The following is a 19118-nucleotide window of genomic DNA, read 5'->3' as shown; positions in this document are numbered from 1 at the left end:
TTACAGTGGAAATACACCAAGACGCTTGAGTGAAAAAAAAACAACAAATAGACAAAATAAAACAAAACGAAACAATAAAAATTATCAAGAAAAAACAACTACTTACATTCTATATTATGGGAACAGCTTATTAAATTTAAGTAAGATGCTTAAATTAAGTAACAAAATGACTTAAAAATAAATACACATTTTTGTAAATGGTGTGACTATTATCGACAAATATGTCGGCATCCGGCCTACTATCAAGATACGCATTTAATAAAGCTATAGCCTTGGCAGTGGGAGTATTGCTTGTTTGCGTAAGATGCCAAACAGCTGGACCAGTGGGGAGATGGTGTCTTCTCCGCCCAACGGCCCGAATGTACTGGTTTGGAACGTATAGGTGAATATTTTCACGTACCGATGGATTGTCAATTTTATGCCGCAAAAGTAAATAAAAATGTAAAAAGCATGCTAATTTGCGCCTGAGTTGCAACGTATCATAACCTACCATCCCAGTCACAAAAAGTGGAGGAAATAAAAATGGATAGTACCCATACATCCGAAGATATAAGTGCCGACAAAACTTTTTATGTATTTTCTCCACCATGAGAGAATCATATCATGTTCTAAGTTACCTTAGAGCACCCAAACTACAGGCCCAATTTTCACCAATATTCTATCAATAGAATGTTCAGACTTAAGGGATATACGATGTCCCAGAATCGTAAAATTATAAAATCTGGACGAATGAATAGGTACATAAAACATGGTCGAATTTAATTTACTGTTTTCCTAAGACGTATGTATTCCGACAATGACATATAATAAATCTATAACACGAAATATGAAATAGGATTTAAAAAAGAAATGGCGATATAAATTAATTACGCATCAAAAAAAATCTCACTGCAGCGATCGTTGTATTGTTTATTTTATTTTTGCTTTCTAAATGTTACATAATTACTGTATATCCTGTGCTGACTACGAATGTTTACGGAAAACAGTCAATTAATTCCACTACGCATACCTGGAAATATTAAAAAAGAATTATAAGATTCATGTCGCTCATGGATGATCAAGCACGTACAATGAAAGAAGAATAATTATAGTTTTCTATTTTATGAATGGAACCATATACGTTTGAGTCATAACTCATAACAGGCTTCGTGTTTATAGATTTAATATTGCACCGCGGTCGAGTTAGATTGGCTGATTTCATCACGCCATGTTTAGCGTGAAATACTTAAAAGAGAAATCACTTTCACGAAATAAAAGAAATCGTTATGTGGAAACAAATATAATTATAGAAATAGATATAGGTATGTCCTTATATACATATGTATGGACGGATTCGTAACCACACTAAATATTGTGAAAAATGATCTACGAACATTAAGAAAATAATGACAGCGAATAATCTGTTCTCAGATTATCTAAACTCTCTCTCTCTCTCTCTCTTGGGGTCTTTTAATAAATGCAAAAATAAGTCTGCTTGTCTGTGAACTAATAGAACAATTTTGAAAAATTACCACTTTAAGAAACTACCACTACAAGAAAGGACTGAGACTACTTTTATCTTAAATAAATAGACAACAAAATTTTATCAACAAGATTTTACGCGCGGCTGAGACACGAACAACAACTATTTTAAAATATGATAAAATTATTCAGCTACACATTTTTACTTAAATAACCGTTCCATTTTTTTAATACTAAAATTAAATAGATTTTTAAACTAAGTTGCATTTTGTTATTACTATCAATAGTTCATTTACATAAATACGAAGCAATAATGTATTATATCCAAATAAGTATTATCTGGGAACTACAAATTACTAGTTATAGTTCCAGAAAAAATCAGCACTCTGCACCTATTAAGCGGAAAGACTTATAGAATTGGCTTCATAATAATAATCAATTATACTGAGTACATCATTAAATAGAAAATAAAGCTGAAGAGTTGTTAAATTTCCTGTTCTCTGAAACTACTTCTGCGATTCCGAAAATTCTTTCATTATAAGAATCTCCATTAACCTTCAATACTATCCGCTGTTTATTCCGAGAAGACGCGATCCAAAGCTAGTATTTTTAGTAGGTATAAATTTCCTTTACCAATGTGAAGGCACTGGTGAAAGCGCGTATTAACAATGACTAGTTTATCCTTTTATTTTAATGTGATATAAAAATATTAATAAACAATGGGAAAATATCACTTTTGTAATGGCTGTTCCGTAATAATATCTTCTTCTTTTTAAAAAAAATGGCTCAACCGTTTTATCGGTGATTTTGCCAATGTCGAGTCGGTAGGAGTTTAAAATTATGACATGAGTTTAAATAACTTTCGACCCGAAGTTAACCGAACAACAAGACACCAACGACAAAGAGCAAAAGACATAACACATTTGACATTAAAGTAGACCATAATAATATCATCTATCTCATTTTAAAACTTCATTGCGTCATATCGTAATATCAATTGTATGAGTACCCAGACCTGGAAGCAATCTATTGATCGTACCAAAAATGGAAGACGGAATTCTGAGGACGGAATACATAATTAAACTTAGCAATGTGAGCTATAAATTCATTTATATATTTTGTATCGACAATATTATAAATTTATTGGCCTTTGCTGATAGTTTTCTTCACGTGAAACAAAAAATCGCAACAAAAATAATTAAATCAATACATTCTCGCAGAAAATCTCAATAACTTTCATTATATTTCTAGTGATTTTATACAAATAATAAATATCAATTTTAATTCAAATGGACCGTGTTGCCGAACTTCAACAAATGTGCGTAACCGGTTTATCTAATGCGTACGATCTTCATATACTCGTTTTAATAGATTTTTATGTGTCCAGTAAGGCCGTTATTCGAAATGATTTAATGATTCTAACGGGAGTTTTAAGTACATGATGTCGATCACTTCACCAGACTCCACCAGGACCTTGTTACTCAATAACTGGATGTTTAGTAATACCGACAGTAAGTACTAATATCCATTTTAAATACTCCTTTAGCTTTGGAAAGTTAAATGAAAACTTATGTTAAAATAATCTTAATCAGAAAACCAGCTAGCAAATCCTCTACCAACGCTTATTCTGTTCAAATACCCCGTAAATTTCACGTACCCCCAAATTCATCTCTTAAAATAAAGCGACTTACCGGTAACGGGAAGGAGCCTTGCCGGGGAGCGATTGGCGCTAGTGGTGCAAGAGGCGCAAAAGGAGGCATCCTTCCTTCTTGGCTGGGGGGGAATGGAGGCATCCTCGGCTCCGCGACGGGTGCTGGCGGTGCGGGGCGCTCGGGCTGGGGACGGATGGGCAGGCGCACTGGACCCGTCAGCGGGAACGCGAACACCTGCGATTGTGGCTCTGGGAAGTTCATCGGTCTGTAACAAATGAAAATATTGTGAATTATTCATCTTTTACGTACCTTTGTGGTTATAAATGTAAACGAAACATTTGACATCAATTGAATGATGACACTGATAAAAGAGTTAACATGGAATACAATTACCGTCAGACGTTATGAGTTATAAGTACCTATGTATTTAATATCGTCTTGTGATTTTTCCTTGATTCGGATTTTAGAAGATTTGAATAATACAAAAAAAAATATCAGACGAAATTCAATATTTTAGTATTAAAGTAAACAGTTTACAATATTTGACTTATAAAATCATATTATTGCTTTGTGAATTTTATATTTATTGTATAGCTACTAAATAATTTCCAATACAACCTTTGGACAAAACTTGTTCACTACTTTAGGATGATTAATGTTTGTACCCAAAAGCTTGTGTACGAATATCGAAAACCCTGTGTATATTTCACGCTATTTCTAAAAAAAAGGGTACGACATTTTTTAAATCATAAATTATTTTAACAAACCTTCTACTATAAGTCAAAATATGAGCCAAATCGTTTACCAAAAATATGACTATTTAACAACATTATGAGAATTTAAATTACCTACTCACTCTGTCTAATAGGAAAAAAATATGTTTTTGCTTAAAAAACATAATTGAGTTGAATCAAAGAGGTTTATTCTTTGATTTGCAGCAGAGTTCACTGCCCTCTTAAATCTCGAGGAAGAGTTTGGCTACAGCATTGGCATTCATACATAGATCGATGTTTAATCGACTACAAATAACATTAATATCTGAATATATTGCTTGAGTTTATTGTAATTTGAAAAGAAACAAATGGAATAAAACAAATTATTGGATAGATACTGCGTTTTATCTAACGGAAAGCGTCTTTGAATAAAAACGTAACACTTAATCGTTTTTTTTATATACAAAACTCATATACCATGTCAAATCATTACATGTCAAATCTAATGCTATATGTAATTTAAGATAACATGTACATAGTTGTAAAAGACCAATCAAATGATTACCTCGGCTCGTCACCACCGTGGCAGATGATAGCGATGCGTTCGGCGTGAGCGCTGCGCGGGGCGAACGCTCCAAGAATGTTGAAGGGGAATCGTCTCTCCATGGGTTCATCTCGACGCTTCTCGACTACGCAGTTCATTCGGCCCCTACATATTTGAATATATGTATTAGCCCAAATAGTAACCACTTTACATAAGGTGTAAAACCTCCAATAGAAACCCATATAAGTGTGTCGTGTTCCTGTATTAGCCTGATATATCTGGTGTCATATAGGCCAGTGTAATTGTGTCGACTGCGAATGAATCTTGCCGTAATAGATAGTCTATGTGGATGTCATTCCACTTACCACCGGGAGCTGGTACACAAGAATCACCTCACAAAGAAACATTCAAATCCTAAGCTGGAAAATGGATTTATCCATATAAATCAGAGAAATTCCAAAATGAATTAAACACCCAAATTCAATCTCTCCGTGTAATCCCTTTAAGAACTCGAAACTTATTTGATTGCCAACCAAGCTATTAGATGCTGATGAAAATTGTTCGTGAGGTATTTATACGATTGCACCGAAGTTGCCTCAGTAGAATTCCGCGTGAGGCTCGGGGGCACTGCTTATAATTCCCAGGTGTATTAAGTCAGAGAGGACGGCGAAAGTCACTCATGGGAATACTATTATTACCGTCTAATCAACTGGGCATTAATAACCATTCCAAAAAGAAAACAATTATAATTAATTCTACTTGGCTTTTATAATTGCCATGATGCCTCCCATCCATTCACAAAATATTTTCGCGATGCCTAAACTTGGGTTTATGACCTCACAGAAAGAGACATAATATAACTCTTATTATTTCGTTCAATAATGTCTAAATTAGCCAAATAACATACGACACAAAGCTGAGTTGAATATTTCATGAGAAACGTTAAACAATACAAGCGCGACATCTATTTATATCAGTAACAGCCGTCTTGGCCGTGCTTGGTACAAATTTACTGCTACTCCACAAAATAAATACAAATACTGTCTTTAATAAAAAAAATCAGAGGGTGAAGACACGTTTTACTTAACATTTCGACATTAACGGCGGGTAAATTTTATATGATGATAATATAATCTAAAGGAATATCAATGTTTTTGATTATTTGACTATAGAAAACAATATAATTTTTTGCAACGCAATTTCTAATGTAAATAGCGTAGAGTCAAGAATCTTTAACACGTTTGAAAGTAAATCTTTCCAATTAATATTATGTCTACCAATTACCAAAGATCAATAAGTTCAAAGGTCCTTACTTGTCAACATGCCAATAATGTGTCTAAACAAGTGGCATTACTTAAGTTGCCTCTATGCTTCCTTTTGATTGCCATGTTGTAACTGTTATATAAATTGTAGTCCTTACTTCTGATTGTTGGCGAGGAAAGCGCCGGCTAGCTCATCCAAATCAAACTGTATGGGCAGTTTGAACATGGGTCTAATGGCGTCGAGTTCGTCGTCGTCCTCCGCCGAGCTGTCCGACTCGGAACTCTCATCGCTGACCGAGTTCGGCACTTCGCTCTTGTCATCATCGATTTTCTGAAAAAAATAATAATATTAAATTTAAGATAGAGAAAAAACAATGATGAGTAGGGTACGTCACTGCTACCCCACGAGTCCAAAAACATGTGAATGTAATAAATAAAATGCAGAAATGCATCGTCAATTTATTCTAATACTTCCTGCAATAAATGACATTACGGACGGCCCAAGAAACCAAGAATCTCATTTTCAAAAGTTGGTAATACACCCACGCCTCCTTTAGTGTGTATTGGGTATTGTAAGCATGGTTCGGCGGTTACTATTAGGTAACCCATCCGTTCAGTTTTCTCTCTCCTATACAAGATATGCAATGTGTACATAACATCTAGCATCTATATAATATACAATATTTATTCTATACCATTATAATAATGCTCTTTTATTACGTGAACAATTTCCGTAAAAAAACATTTTATTGTACATAATTACTATGCTGCATTTAATGGGTACGATAACGTCGGAGAAAGTATAGTGTGGTGACAGTCAGCCGGTATTAAAACGTAAACAACAGAATTATACCATAGTAATATACAATTTACTGAATTACACAAAATACCATATACTTAGTATTTGATAATACACATACACAACACGCCTTTATCCCCAAAGGTAGGGGCTGAGCCTAATGCTTTATCGTGCACAAAATTCCAGACGCAAGAAAATTCCATTTATCACTTTGTCTCACCTAGGATTCGAACCCAAGACCTCGGAAACGTGGTCGTACTGCGCACACAATACAACTACGCTACTGAGGCAGTCTTATTATTTAATAAGTTGACACATACGAGTATTAGTTTCCGTTATTAAAATTCGTTCGCGAATAATAACTTGTCATAAAAATGTATTCAGTACAACAACCACAACACTCGAAGCTAGAAAAAAAGGGCTAAAACCAATGACGGTTGAAAGTATTGCACGTAACAAAAGGTATAGGAAAAAGGCCTCGAAGATTTAGTAACCGCAAACTTGAACATGCCATTGCACTGTACACACCAACGGGTATCGTTTTGATATTTTTCGAAATAATCTATACTTTCGTTTCAAGCACTTGTGTTGTGTAATAATGTTTCTTGTTACATCACATCGTGGCAAAACGAATGTGCGGGTAAATAAAATTTTGTATTAATCGTAGCCATATTAATTCAACAAAACTTATACGAACAGTGAAGCGCGCTACATGATCGAATATTTTGAGCGTCAATTACCTATGTATAAAAAATGTTGAAGTTTCCAAAAGTTTTTAAAACAAAAAAAACATTGATAAGTAGCTGAGGAATATAGTTCTTTGCTATAATTTAATGAAGCCGAAAATACTTTTGACTTGTGGCACTGTAGTTTTTGGAGTAATAAAATCATAATTACGTAGATTTATTAATTACATTGTAATAATAATAATATGTCACACCTACCCTCAAATATGAAGTCTTAATATTTTACTTCTACCGCCTATTACTAAAAAAAACTCAATTTGTACAGTTATTACTCTGCTTTGGATAAGAGTTTTCGTCATGTTTTCAACTTATTAATGTCAGATTGGTTGTCATTGGCGTAACACAGCAACCCAGTGCTTGTAGCCATTAAAAAATAAAAAAAAATGTCAGATTATAGGTACCTGGTCAATGACCTGTATATGTTCCAAATTTAAACAAACAGGTTATGTTTTTAAAGTCAATTACATTCGAATCAGGTGTTCGTTTGATTTATGTATAAAATGATGCGATAAAGTGTTTTAAACATTTAAAAGAATACTAGGTGTTAAACAAGAACGTAATTTATCTCGTTCTGTACTGTTTGTTCGGTACAATGGGTTCGGACATCCTGCTCAAGACAATGCGCCCGCGCACTATTGTTCCACCGCCCTCCGTTTGTAAATATTACTTGCATTTGGATAGATAAATAGTAATTAATCCGACCTACGTTTATGGAAATTTTATTGTCATCAAGTAAAGCATATCAAGAGTTGTGAATCCGTTAGATTACTGGCAAACCCGTTCCAGCTTCTCATGGGTACTTACTAGAATTCTTTTTGTGACTTATTCGAATCTAGCGCACGATGTATTTTATAATGTACGATCTTACTAACCTAAAATTATAGTGTAAATAGTATAAAACGCAACGTATTTTTAAATAAAATTTTATAGAAACAAGTGTTGGTATGGAAATTACATAAAATTGTAAATAAAAAGGTGACCGCTTTCATGTGACGCAACGGTTAAAGTATTCTGTCGAAGCGCACACAACACTTCACAACAGCGAGCAGTCACAGTGCCGCCATCGCCAGCACTCCGACCGCCACCACTGTAGTAACGAGTGAAAGCTACGTGACGTCAGCACTGCTGCTTGCACTGACTTATGCATATAACATTCATTTAAACCTATCGACGTAGAAACCATTGTCACGAATAACCTTGACGCGCCAACTTATACTAAAAAGTATTGTTTATCGTATAAGTACTCATCGGTATTAATAAAACAGCAATATTCTATGGCAATAATAATATACCAAATAACAATGCTGAATGCAGTAGTGTGCAATTTTATTCATAGCATGAATACCACGTGATTTGTTCGCTGAAATGACGTCATTTCAAATCTAAAAAGGAAAATAACCGCTACTGGCATTTAACCGATGTCCCTGCAATTCTTGAGGAAATTCCAAAATACCTACACTGCTTATGCTAAATTTAATGTTTAATTTTATTGTATGAACTAATATCATGGAACAAAGAAAAGAGACTAATATTGTGAAACATTGAGTAGGTATAGATGTTTACGAGACAAACATCTTTATTCTTTTACAATATATTCAAATCAGTTTTATAATACGTTGTGTTTTGTTCCACTAAAGCTTAATTTGTCTTCATTAGCGGTACTCCTCCACTAAACAAAAGGCGTAATAATGTTACCTATTTCAGGTTGTACATTATTTGCCTAACAATAAATTATGTAGATACCATGCAGCTCACCGCATCTTGATCTAAACCTAATTATAGGCTGTTTTGAAACGGAATGGAACTTGAGGTGTAGAAACAAAATGATTAGCAATTCTTACCGCAAGTTTCTAACAAAAAGTAATCATGACTACGCTTACGCGATACAACTTTACGTCAACGGAATGAGAAAATAACATTCATTACATGTACCTGTAATTTGTCTTCGTCTATTTTAGACTCTGCATGGTTGAGTGCATCGTCTTTGAACTGGCTGGCCGGCGAGGGTGAAGGTTGACTCGGCGGCTCTGGTGCCGCTGAAGATGGCAGCGACGGTGGCGGCACTCCATGCAAGGCGTGTGCGTTCCCTATCGGCAATGGCTCGTCCTGAAATCAAAATAAACTTACATGCCATACCTCTCCATAGAAAATTATATTATTATAAATTATTAGGTGAATGAAAATGTTGATATTCGCAGTATTTTAACAACGCATCTAGCGCTGAGTAGAAAATATATATTAATCATATTTTAATTAGCATTTATCAAATACATGTGTGAGCATAAATGCAAAAAAATCCTACAGCTTAACACTTTATGTAACCTATTTAAAATTTCAAAAAGATCTTATCTACATAGATACTTGTAAGATATTTTACCTATAATAATCCGTAATACAACGCAATGTATAATATAAACTTCGCCATTCACTTTTAGAGCAAAAGCCAACAAAGTGCTCATCACAAAATGGCGGATGCCTTTTGCCTGTAGCTAGTCCATTACGTAACCTATGTACTTACTGTTGGTTACATTTACGTTGCTACCTATACAGCAATGAGGACCGTCATTGTCCGTGTCAATTGCAGTATTTTCATTGGATAATCACCGGTGTTGAATGATAGTACCTCAGGATGGTACTACGTCCATGTAAAACGCGCAAAAAATATTCTCATGGAAATACAAGGCTACCTAACAAGAATTGCGAGTATTCACACTAAATTCTAATATTCGTTTATGCAAAGTATTGTTTAATGAACTTGTAAGAAGAAAATTAGTGGTTGATATATTCTAATTTCTGAAGGGAATGACAATGAATTCTCTTCATAAACCCAATAGAAGGGAAATCATGGTAGGCGGTGGTGGAAACCCTTCCCGAACCACCTACAATAATGTCCTTACCGGCTATCAATTCACTGGTAGGAGTTCAGGCATTGGTAGTTTCATAAATTAACGCTTTCAAACGAACAAAACCTTCATCTTTATATTATTGGTATGGATTGAAAGAGCTACATTCAAGGCAATGACATAATTCTACGTGAAGAAAAATAGAAAATGAGCAAAAAAGTGCGATTAGACCAGTTTGTATATTTTTCCTCTGAGGAACATTGATTTTAATTACGTGAATAAAATGTTGCAAGCAGTAGGGAAAACGCTGATTTCGTGCTGATAAGTATCTGTGAAGACTGTGAATGATTTCCAGAATGATGTCAACTATCAAAATGCAGCCGAGCGCGAAGTGTTTGCGACCGCAACTGATAGAAAACGACGATTACGTCGTAAACGACTGTCACATTGTGCACCGCGAGTCCGCCTGTAGTGCCATTACTAGATTTACAAAACATTTTAACAGTCGCTATTGCTTCTGCGTCGAACGTTGCGTGATAACGAGAAAATTGCACTTCTAATATCAGATCTAATATCAGAGACCAATTTATGAGTAAACTAGTGTAAGTACTGCATCAGTGATAGCGCACCATTAGCGTGCAACTAGTTAAACAGTCAATATTCTGATCATTGTTGAGTGACATTAGGGTAAATATTGAAAAACTTCAGATCAAATTATTTCTTGATTCCTGAGAGAGTTGTCCCCTCATATGAGAATTGAAAATGTATTTCGGATTTTGCGAGTATACAAACTGCTCTAAACAAAATAAAAAAAACGAATTGTAATATTTTATGTATCATGCACTGTACTTTGTAAATTGAACTGTTCATCTCTGGTGAGAGCTGCTTTCCGAACTGGTGGTAGAGTTAATATTGACGGAACCTAAATAACTTATACCGTTTTATGGGTTTAAAATAATGATTTAATTTTATTTTATTTCAAACATTTATACCGCTAAAAACATTTAAAAGTTTGACACTGTAACCGGTGTAATTAATGGTCATTGTAAGATTTAATGTCTGACGAGCCAGAATTACGAGCACAGTGCAGTGTCATGCAGTAATACATACGTTATTTAAATTTAAGGTTAAATTCCTTCAATTCTTGAGAAACCGAGGTACTTTCTACCAGGTGAGCATCCTGCACAACTCTTCTATTAAGAACAAAAAAGTATAAAATTACATAAAAGTAGCCTATGTTCCCCGACTCAAAATGATTATTACTAACGTACGTTTTATTTATTCGTAATGCCGAAATCGAGAAATAAGAAACCTATTCTTCAGAAATTTGGGCTAAGTTAGCACCCAAAATAATCTTACTTATAATTAATGTTACCTAATATACAACTTGTAACATTGACAACAATATATATATGGTTAAGGAGGTGCAAGTGCTACAGAACTCTTTGGTAACAACTTTCTCTCCGTATTACACCGGAGTGAGAAAGGTCATATCGCTGGCTCACTATTACAAGCTCCTATATTAATTTTTACTTATATTGGAAAAACGAAATTAAAAATATTCGTTTTGGAAAAAATTAGAAAAGACACTATTTCATTTCACTATTTATTAACTTACTTGGAATAGTTTGCTGAAAAAGGCTTAGTAGTAGGTATAACCTTATAATAGCCAGCGATATAATCGTTGGTGTGGATGTCTAAACCCAGTAATATTTCTGAAAACCATTTAAGAACTTGCCTAATAAATCTTATTTGTTTCAATAAATAATTGTCTAAGCTCTTCATTTCAAAAACACGTGTTGTTAACACAATTGGATGGAATTGGCATTTACATTTCTAATGGCAATAGATGAGATCGCCATCCATCGTATCTAACTTAAATAAACTCTACATACCTCGAAGTATTAGTTGCGTTTCTGTATACGTCTTAAAGGTTGCAAGCAAAGGTTTATTTAGGTATACATACATATGTGTGGGTATGTATTTATTTGTCAGGCACAAAACGTAAAGAATATCCGCAGAAACGGATAGTTAATTAAAGTGCGATATGAAGATAATTAGCCAATGACGGTGCAGAGGTGGGAGGCGCGGGTGGACGGATGTCGACGAAGATCATTGCGGTGCTCGCGCTCGGAAAATCGTCCGCTTCCGTTCAACAAACACACGTATAAAATACCTAATCACAATCGACTACATTATTTTCACGAAACACACTTATAAAAATTGCTCGGCAATTATGATAAAATCACCATGTTTGATGAAATCACGTGTCAAGTGAGACAAGAAAACATTACAAGATTTATTAAAAGTAGGTATATTTATAAACTATACCATAACGAAGGTTTTTTTATAGATTGCACGCGTTGCGCATAGAACTACGTCTGAGTGATGCATACTGTTTATATCGCAAGGTAGAGTTTGCTATTTATGTGTCAATTTCCCGGCTTAAGGGATATTGGAGCTGGCATAATATAACTACTATATATATAAATTTTATACCTGGAACTATAACCAGAACAAATCTGAAAGTGGTTGGTAAGTTGCATAAGAAACAAGAGAAGGTCTGAAGGACTTTAGGTAATCCAAAATCCAACCCAGTCATTGTTGTCTATAGCATGAAATTGGATGGTCGGCTAAGGTAGTAAATACTACTTTGTTATAAAAAGCCACCGTATGCCCAATGCCAGCTTACGTCTGCGACGGTCTCTAGCATTACTAAGTGTCCAACACGTCCTCGCTCTTTTAAATCACTATTTCTCCCCTTTTAACGTTGTGAATTTTATTTATCGGCAGAACTAATTTACCATCAAGAAACCCACATACTACATCTCATATAAACTGAAGTAAATATGATGCTACGGGCACTTTTACGCAGGCGAAGCCATGCGACAAAGCTTATAACTATTGTGTTATACGAAAAACCGATATAAGTCTAGCGCATTCCTGTCACATCGGTAACTACCCGGCGAAGAAATAACAACAAAGATGCCACCAAATGAATACAAATGAAAGTGTCCGTGATTCAATATTTATACGAGTACCTATACAAACATATGCGCACAATACGACTTGACTTTGCGTCAGACTTCAACTAAAATATTCCTCTAAAGTAGTCTTGGTTTAACTTTACTGTATATTAAACCCTAACACAATAACGAACTGTCACGATGAGGTATGCAGGATAGATACGTATCTCATCACGTGCATTATAAAATAACGGTTTGAAATAGACAATAAGCAATTGTGAAATTATGAACACTACAATTTTACCGTCACATGTTTCACTTTACAGTAATATGTGTGTATTGACCCTTAACAATAAACATTTTATTTAATAATGATAATTAACTGATGTTTTGTATCACTGGCTCACAATTTGTCTACATTATTATATTATTTTATAAAAAAGAGAGAACACAGTATTTAGTTTAAATATGAATGGAAATTACGTTTAAATTGTGCATATTTCAAAATATAACTTCGTAAACGTCTACCACATAAGAATTATCTCAAAAGCTCTTAAGAGATCATAAAATAGCAGACCGCTATTGAACTGAAATTATTTTGTTCAATTTAAGACTTAACAATGGATATCTCAAGATGATCGTAAGAACATGGTATAAAAATGATGTTGCTATTAACAATAATGTATACTTGTCACAATATGATAATGTTGGGGGTTGCCTTATAACCGTCACAGCAAATCCAAACACCCTAGCTAATAGATGATACCTAAACCCATTGTGAAACCAATTCTTAGGGCCTGTTTCACAGGTTTTATGTATATTTTATTTAACAGTTATCGTATGAAACAACTAACATAGATAATACTCACTTTATTACCATTTATTTGCGAACATATATTATAATTTTATTTTTGTATTGAGTCAGATTATACTTTTATGTGACGAGTAGTATATGTACAGCAAGCGGTGAAAACGACTCTAAGTATCTGAGTTGATCTAAGTAAATGTAAAGTTGGAAATACTTTTACTAGCGTGATGCTTACTCGTTGTGATATTACTTATTTTAGAGAATAGATGGAAATCGAGGAAATCGGTTATTCGACATCTAATTACACATTTACACATTCGATATCTAGGTCACACATAGCAGGGTATAAGTCAAATAGAACAGACTCCTTTAAGCATAAACAAAAAGACCGGCGTAAAGCATCGAAATGCTTTAAACTGAACTAAATGGCATCCTCCAGTCACAAACGGCCTCTAAGCGACGATCTACGTTATGCTCTACCGCGACCTTTCTCTGAAATCGAATAGATTTCATTGTTTATGTCCAATTATTTTATAAATAAAAAGGTTATAGCATCATTTTTTCTTAGCTAGGTATAAATACAATTATACTAGACCTGTATTAATATTGTATCACTGCTGGTTACGTTACGGACCCTCTCTATTACTAATGTAATTGTGGTTGTAATGAATTATTTCTACATATAATATTTATTTTTCTTTTTTATTAATATTAATTTTCATAAAGACTACATTTCACATTAAATATCACCAAAATAATTTGCCTTTGAACCGCGTCATACATTATACATTAAGACAAATTTAATAGTAACAAGTTACTGTACCAAAAATGGATTACGGACAATTATAATGATTTTAGTTTATTCAAGTTTTTCTAAGCGACTCTAATTAAAATATAATATCCACATACCTACCTAATGGAGATATTAGATATACACCAATCGATAGTAAGTAAGAAATGTAAGTAAGTAAGTATCGAAAGAAAAGAAACTGAAAGTTAATAGTTCTTAAATTCAATAATCCTTGCTTAAAAGTAACTGAGAGTCGTATCAATGAATAATTCTCTTTGTATTATACAGTGACCAGGCCAAGTACGTGTTAATTTCCAATACAATCAGCCACGGCTGGTGGTTCAAGGATTTCGCGCCATTTAAATGTTTACATTTCAACTCAAGTTTGTCAAAACAAGTGTTAAGTTTTATAATAACACTGAGTTACAACGAAGAAAAATGTTTCATTGTTATGTCGCGAATAAGAGGCAAATAGCGGTAATTTTACATATTTATTTTCAGAGCACAGAATATGATGAAAAAAATCACTTTAAATAATTAAGGTCCATGAAAAAGATTATCTAATAAATTATACGTAATCGTAGTGGAATTCACTACCTTCTGTGTATAACATTTTATAATATAAATAGTCATGCCAGTTCTATTCTACAATGACTAAATAGTAGATAATATTATAATGAACTAAAATTTTTACAGATTACTTTCGTGTAGATATGCATAAATATATATACAGATTACCAATGGCTAATTTAATAAACTAAATCAAAAATGTTTTAATATTCCGTCCAAATTATTTAAAAATTCCTATACAGTTTGGGAATTGATCAAGTCCAACCTTAGTGTGTTGTCTTCTATATGATTCCAACAAACATAAATGAAATATGAAAGGGAAGCGCTATAATGTTTTTCACATACTAATACAATCTTTCTTCCCGCCGTACGTAAAAGGATAATATTCATTACAGACAGAAAATAATTCATTTAACTACAGACCTCGTGACATCAAAAAACAAGGGTATGCATAACAAATGACATTGTTATGTTTTTATGGCAAACACTTTGTAGTGTTCTAGAACGTGCACTTTACATAGACAATAGAAAACATAATTATAATAATTAAACATGTCACGTGACAGACACTCCAACACGCAATGCAATCAAAATGTTTGCAAATATTCTACATCTATTCTGCTCCACTTATTAACATGTTAATAATTAAATAATTCATCATAACATTTATCTACAATTTCTACTTTGTATAATATTAAAAAGACAACCTTTAAACCTACGTCGAATATAATCAGCGGTAAAATTTTCTATAATTTACTAAAGTGAATTGTACCTATGTGTAAAAGTAGAGAAATGTGCAAAAAGAAAGTACGTAAATTAAATAATAAATATTCGGTGATAACTAATAAGTAATGCTCTTTAATTTAACGTCATTGTATCAAAATAATATTTGTGACGGAATTTTTATTTTACAAATTCATATAAAATGCCTCGTGTGTCATTTTAGTGAAAGTGATAGAATAAAATTAAATAATTCTATTTCGGACAACAATAATAAATAACAAAATAAATAAAATCGAGTATTCGATAGGAGCGCAATTTACTCGTCTATGATTCTAGAAATTCCGTTTATTAAGCCATGTGCCGTTCTCTCACTACAAGCTGTTGGTATCTTAGCGTGGGAAGATGTAATAAAAGGATTTATGCGCACCCAGCATCTTAACATCAAATTTGAATTAACTACCACGAGAGAGATATTTTTATATGTTTGGGAATAAATTAACATACATTATTCTTCTAGGGTTATAGAAAGAAAGAACAGTGGAAGATATACCATTGTTTCAAACATCAACTATAAATTTATAGTAACTGTTCGCATCTGCATGGATCACGTCTCAAAACGCAGGTAATATGTCAAATAACAAATAAACGGCACATTCGAAACGCATTTGAAATTTCCTTGTGTCGCGAAGAGATGCATCCGCGACAACGCCAGTCCAACGACCTCGGCTGACGGCCGCCGGTCGCCACTTTCGCTACAAGCACACAATCACCAACCATAGCCAGGTATATTATTCTCTACATATAACATTTGTGAATCGTCGTGATGAGCCTGTGATTTCGACCATTGACTTATGCCCCGACAATCTGTATTACATACATCGTGTATACTCTTGAATATTGTAATCGGTTATGAATTATTTAGTTACGACCTCTACAGCTGCTTCCTTTTCCTTCTTTCTGATTTATGTAACGAACTATTCATTTAACATCTGTACGTAACTATTGATATTCAAAAATTAAACCAATACAAGCGTCCATGCTTTGTAACTGTTATTTTCAAATCCATTCACGCAAGAGTTATATTCCGATGAAAAATGTAGAAATGTAGCATTTGTTACGCACAATTGGAACTGATATGAATACAATTCAACAAATTGTCACCATTTGTTGCGAAATAATAAAATTAAGATGCAAAAACTATGCTACTTGCAAAGAGTGCTGCTTCTAGAAAATTAAGCTCTATAAAAAACATAATTGACTGAGTTGCTAAAAATAACAAATACATCTCACAGCTCAGTCACTACTGAATTGGGTGTAGACAAATATGCGGTTATCCATTTGGGTTGAGGGTAAATTGTGGTCTTTGGTGGCCTCAGAGACTAACACACAGTTCCCTATTAATATCTGGCTACTGCCATGTATATAACTTAGCACATGAATAGAAACCAATTGTTGATAAAGCACTTATATTATAACATCATAAGACCATTTAAAACTTTTTGTCGTTTATCCTTCGATTTAAATGTTCCGTTATATCCGTGTTTATGTACTCTTGGCATATAAACTAGACTGACATCGAGCTGAAGGCCTTGAGAAAAAAAGTGACTCAACTGCCCACACGATATGCATAAACCACGCTTGACGATACGACAGATACACCCCAGGGAAGTAAAAGTTGAAGCTTGCTGCCAACCAGCTGCAAAACCATGAGGCATGCAACCTAAGAGATTATTTACACAACCTAGAAACTATACATATGTATGGATGTAATCGTGGTGGACACCACTCTCTACGGCAACATGGGTCTGTAGACCAGAACGCTTCCGCTATTTGGTTACGTTTAGATGATTGAATATATGAATGAGCAAAAGGAAATTCAATATAAATCCATAAGGACGGAATATAAACATTTGTCGAGCATCCAGTCTCGATGAATCATTGTCGGTCTCAGCCTAGACATGATCTAGTCAAGATCGTACACCAGTTACTTGTAATTCTATATTTGCTTCTGAGGTTTCATATCAATGTGTGCCCCAACCAGTTGTTAAAAATGGTCATGCGACGCCGCGCCGTATTGGGTTCGCTCTATATCATACGTCGGAACTATTGTTGCCAATAAGTCTACCACTGTAGTTGTAGATAACTCTGACTTGAATCATGCGGGTTGGTACATTTTATATACCTATGAAGGATTTCACATATGTATACAGGTTTTCCCTCATTGTTTTTCTTCACGGTTGACACGAAAGCTACTTAACAGATGTAAATTCTAAAGTGCGATATATGCATATGCGCCTTAAAGGTCAATTTGAATAAATTGTCTCAATCGATAGCTACGCGTTAATGGTAATAATAAACCAAAGAAATGTCTTGCACATGTGCATTATGCATGTCAAAAATACTTTATTCTGCTGATTGGTCTATTTTCAATATGGATCTGATTATGCCGCTTAAAATCATTTATAGGAATGGGTCCTTAATCGAACTCCAGTCATTCGTCTGTACAGAACGTTTCACGTATGATAGGCTGTCACATATTACCTTTATATAACACTGTAGTTAACGAGGAAAATGTCAATCGACCTACTGAGAAGCGTTTCATCCGTATTGTAGAAAAACTATGATTTCGCTATTGTTGATATAATGACAAAGAAAATGAAAGATATCATTAAGTAGATTAGAATTACAGATAGACATAAGTGAGTAATTTAAATACGGAGATTCAAGGTGAGCCGGTCTTAGAGTGACGTGTCGTGTCCTCAATGCTCCACCACTCTGCACATGGCTAAGACGACGCAAACATCTCGAAAAAATGTTTATGTTTGTGTACATTTAAATAAATTGATAATGTTGAATATATGAAATAATTAAAATATAGATGCTCTACATAATTCCGGCCTCATAAGTTTTTTTTATGATTTCAGCCCTTTGCCACGTACACAGCAAGCAAAAGTTTGCTTACATTATTTATCTCGATGCAGGGATCGAATCCATGTCGTTTTACAGCCGCAATTTGCTTTAATATAGTAATCGCTGTGATGATTACCGATTTAAGTCCATGAAAATGGTTAAGAATTACCTTTTTTTTAATAATGAAATTATGTAATATTTTTATTTAAAAAATCTTTGAATAAAGATAAGCATGAACTGAAAAGAGCATTAATGCAAATTAATTAATAGTACTTTGTCGACGTGTGCAGATTTTAGAAATAAAATATTGTACTGAATAAAACAATATCTC

General features: G+C 33.9%; 1 protein-coding gene across 2 annotated transcripts in view; it reads right to left on the bottom strand.

Annotated features, from left to right (window-relative positions):
- LOC115449466 (pollen-specific leucine-rich repeat extensin-like protein 2) overlaps positions 1-19118 on the bottom strand; it is a 51227-nt gene that overhangs the window by 26059 nt on the left and 6050 nt on the right. For both annotated transcript variants that reach the window (XM_030177299.1, XM_030177300.1), the window contains exons 3-6: positions 9110-9283; positions 5791-5963; positions 4392-4535; positions 3153-3378 (exon numbers count right to left, since the gene is read on the bottom strand). In XM_030177299.1, coding sequence (XP_030033159.1) covers positions 3153-3378; positions 4392-4535; positions 5791-5963; positions 9110-9283 — 717 coding nt within the window. The remainder of the gene's footprint in view (positions 1-3152; positions 3379-4391; positions 4536-5790; positions 5964-9109; positions 9284-19118) is intronic.

The sequence above is a fragment of the Manduca sexta genome, chromosome 15 (genome assembly GCF_014839805.1).
Source record: "Manduca sexta isolate Smith_Timp_Sample1 chromosome 15, JHU_Msex_v1.0, whole genome shotgun sequence".
NCBI classification, from domain to species: Eukaryota; Metazoa; Arthropoda; class Insecta; order Lepidoptera; family Sphingidae; genus Manduca; species Manduca sexta.
Note: the sequence above shows the minus strand (reverse complement) of the source record. Positions and strands in the feature narration are given on the sequence as shown.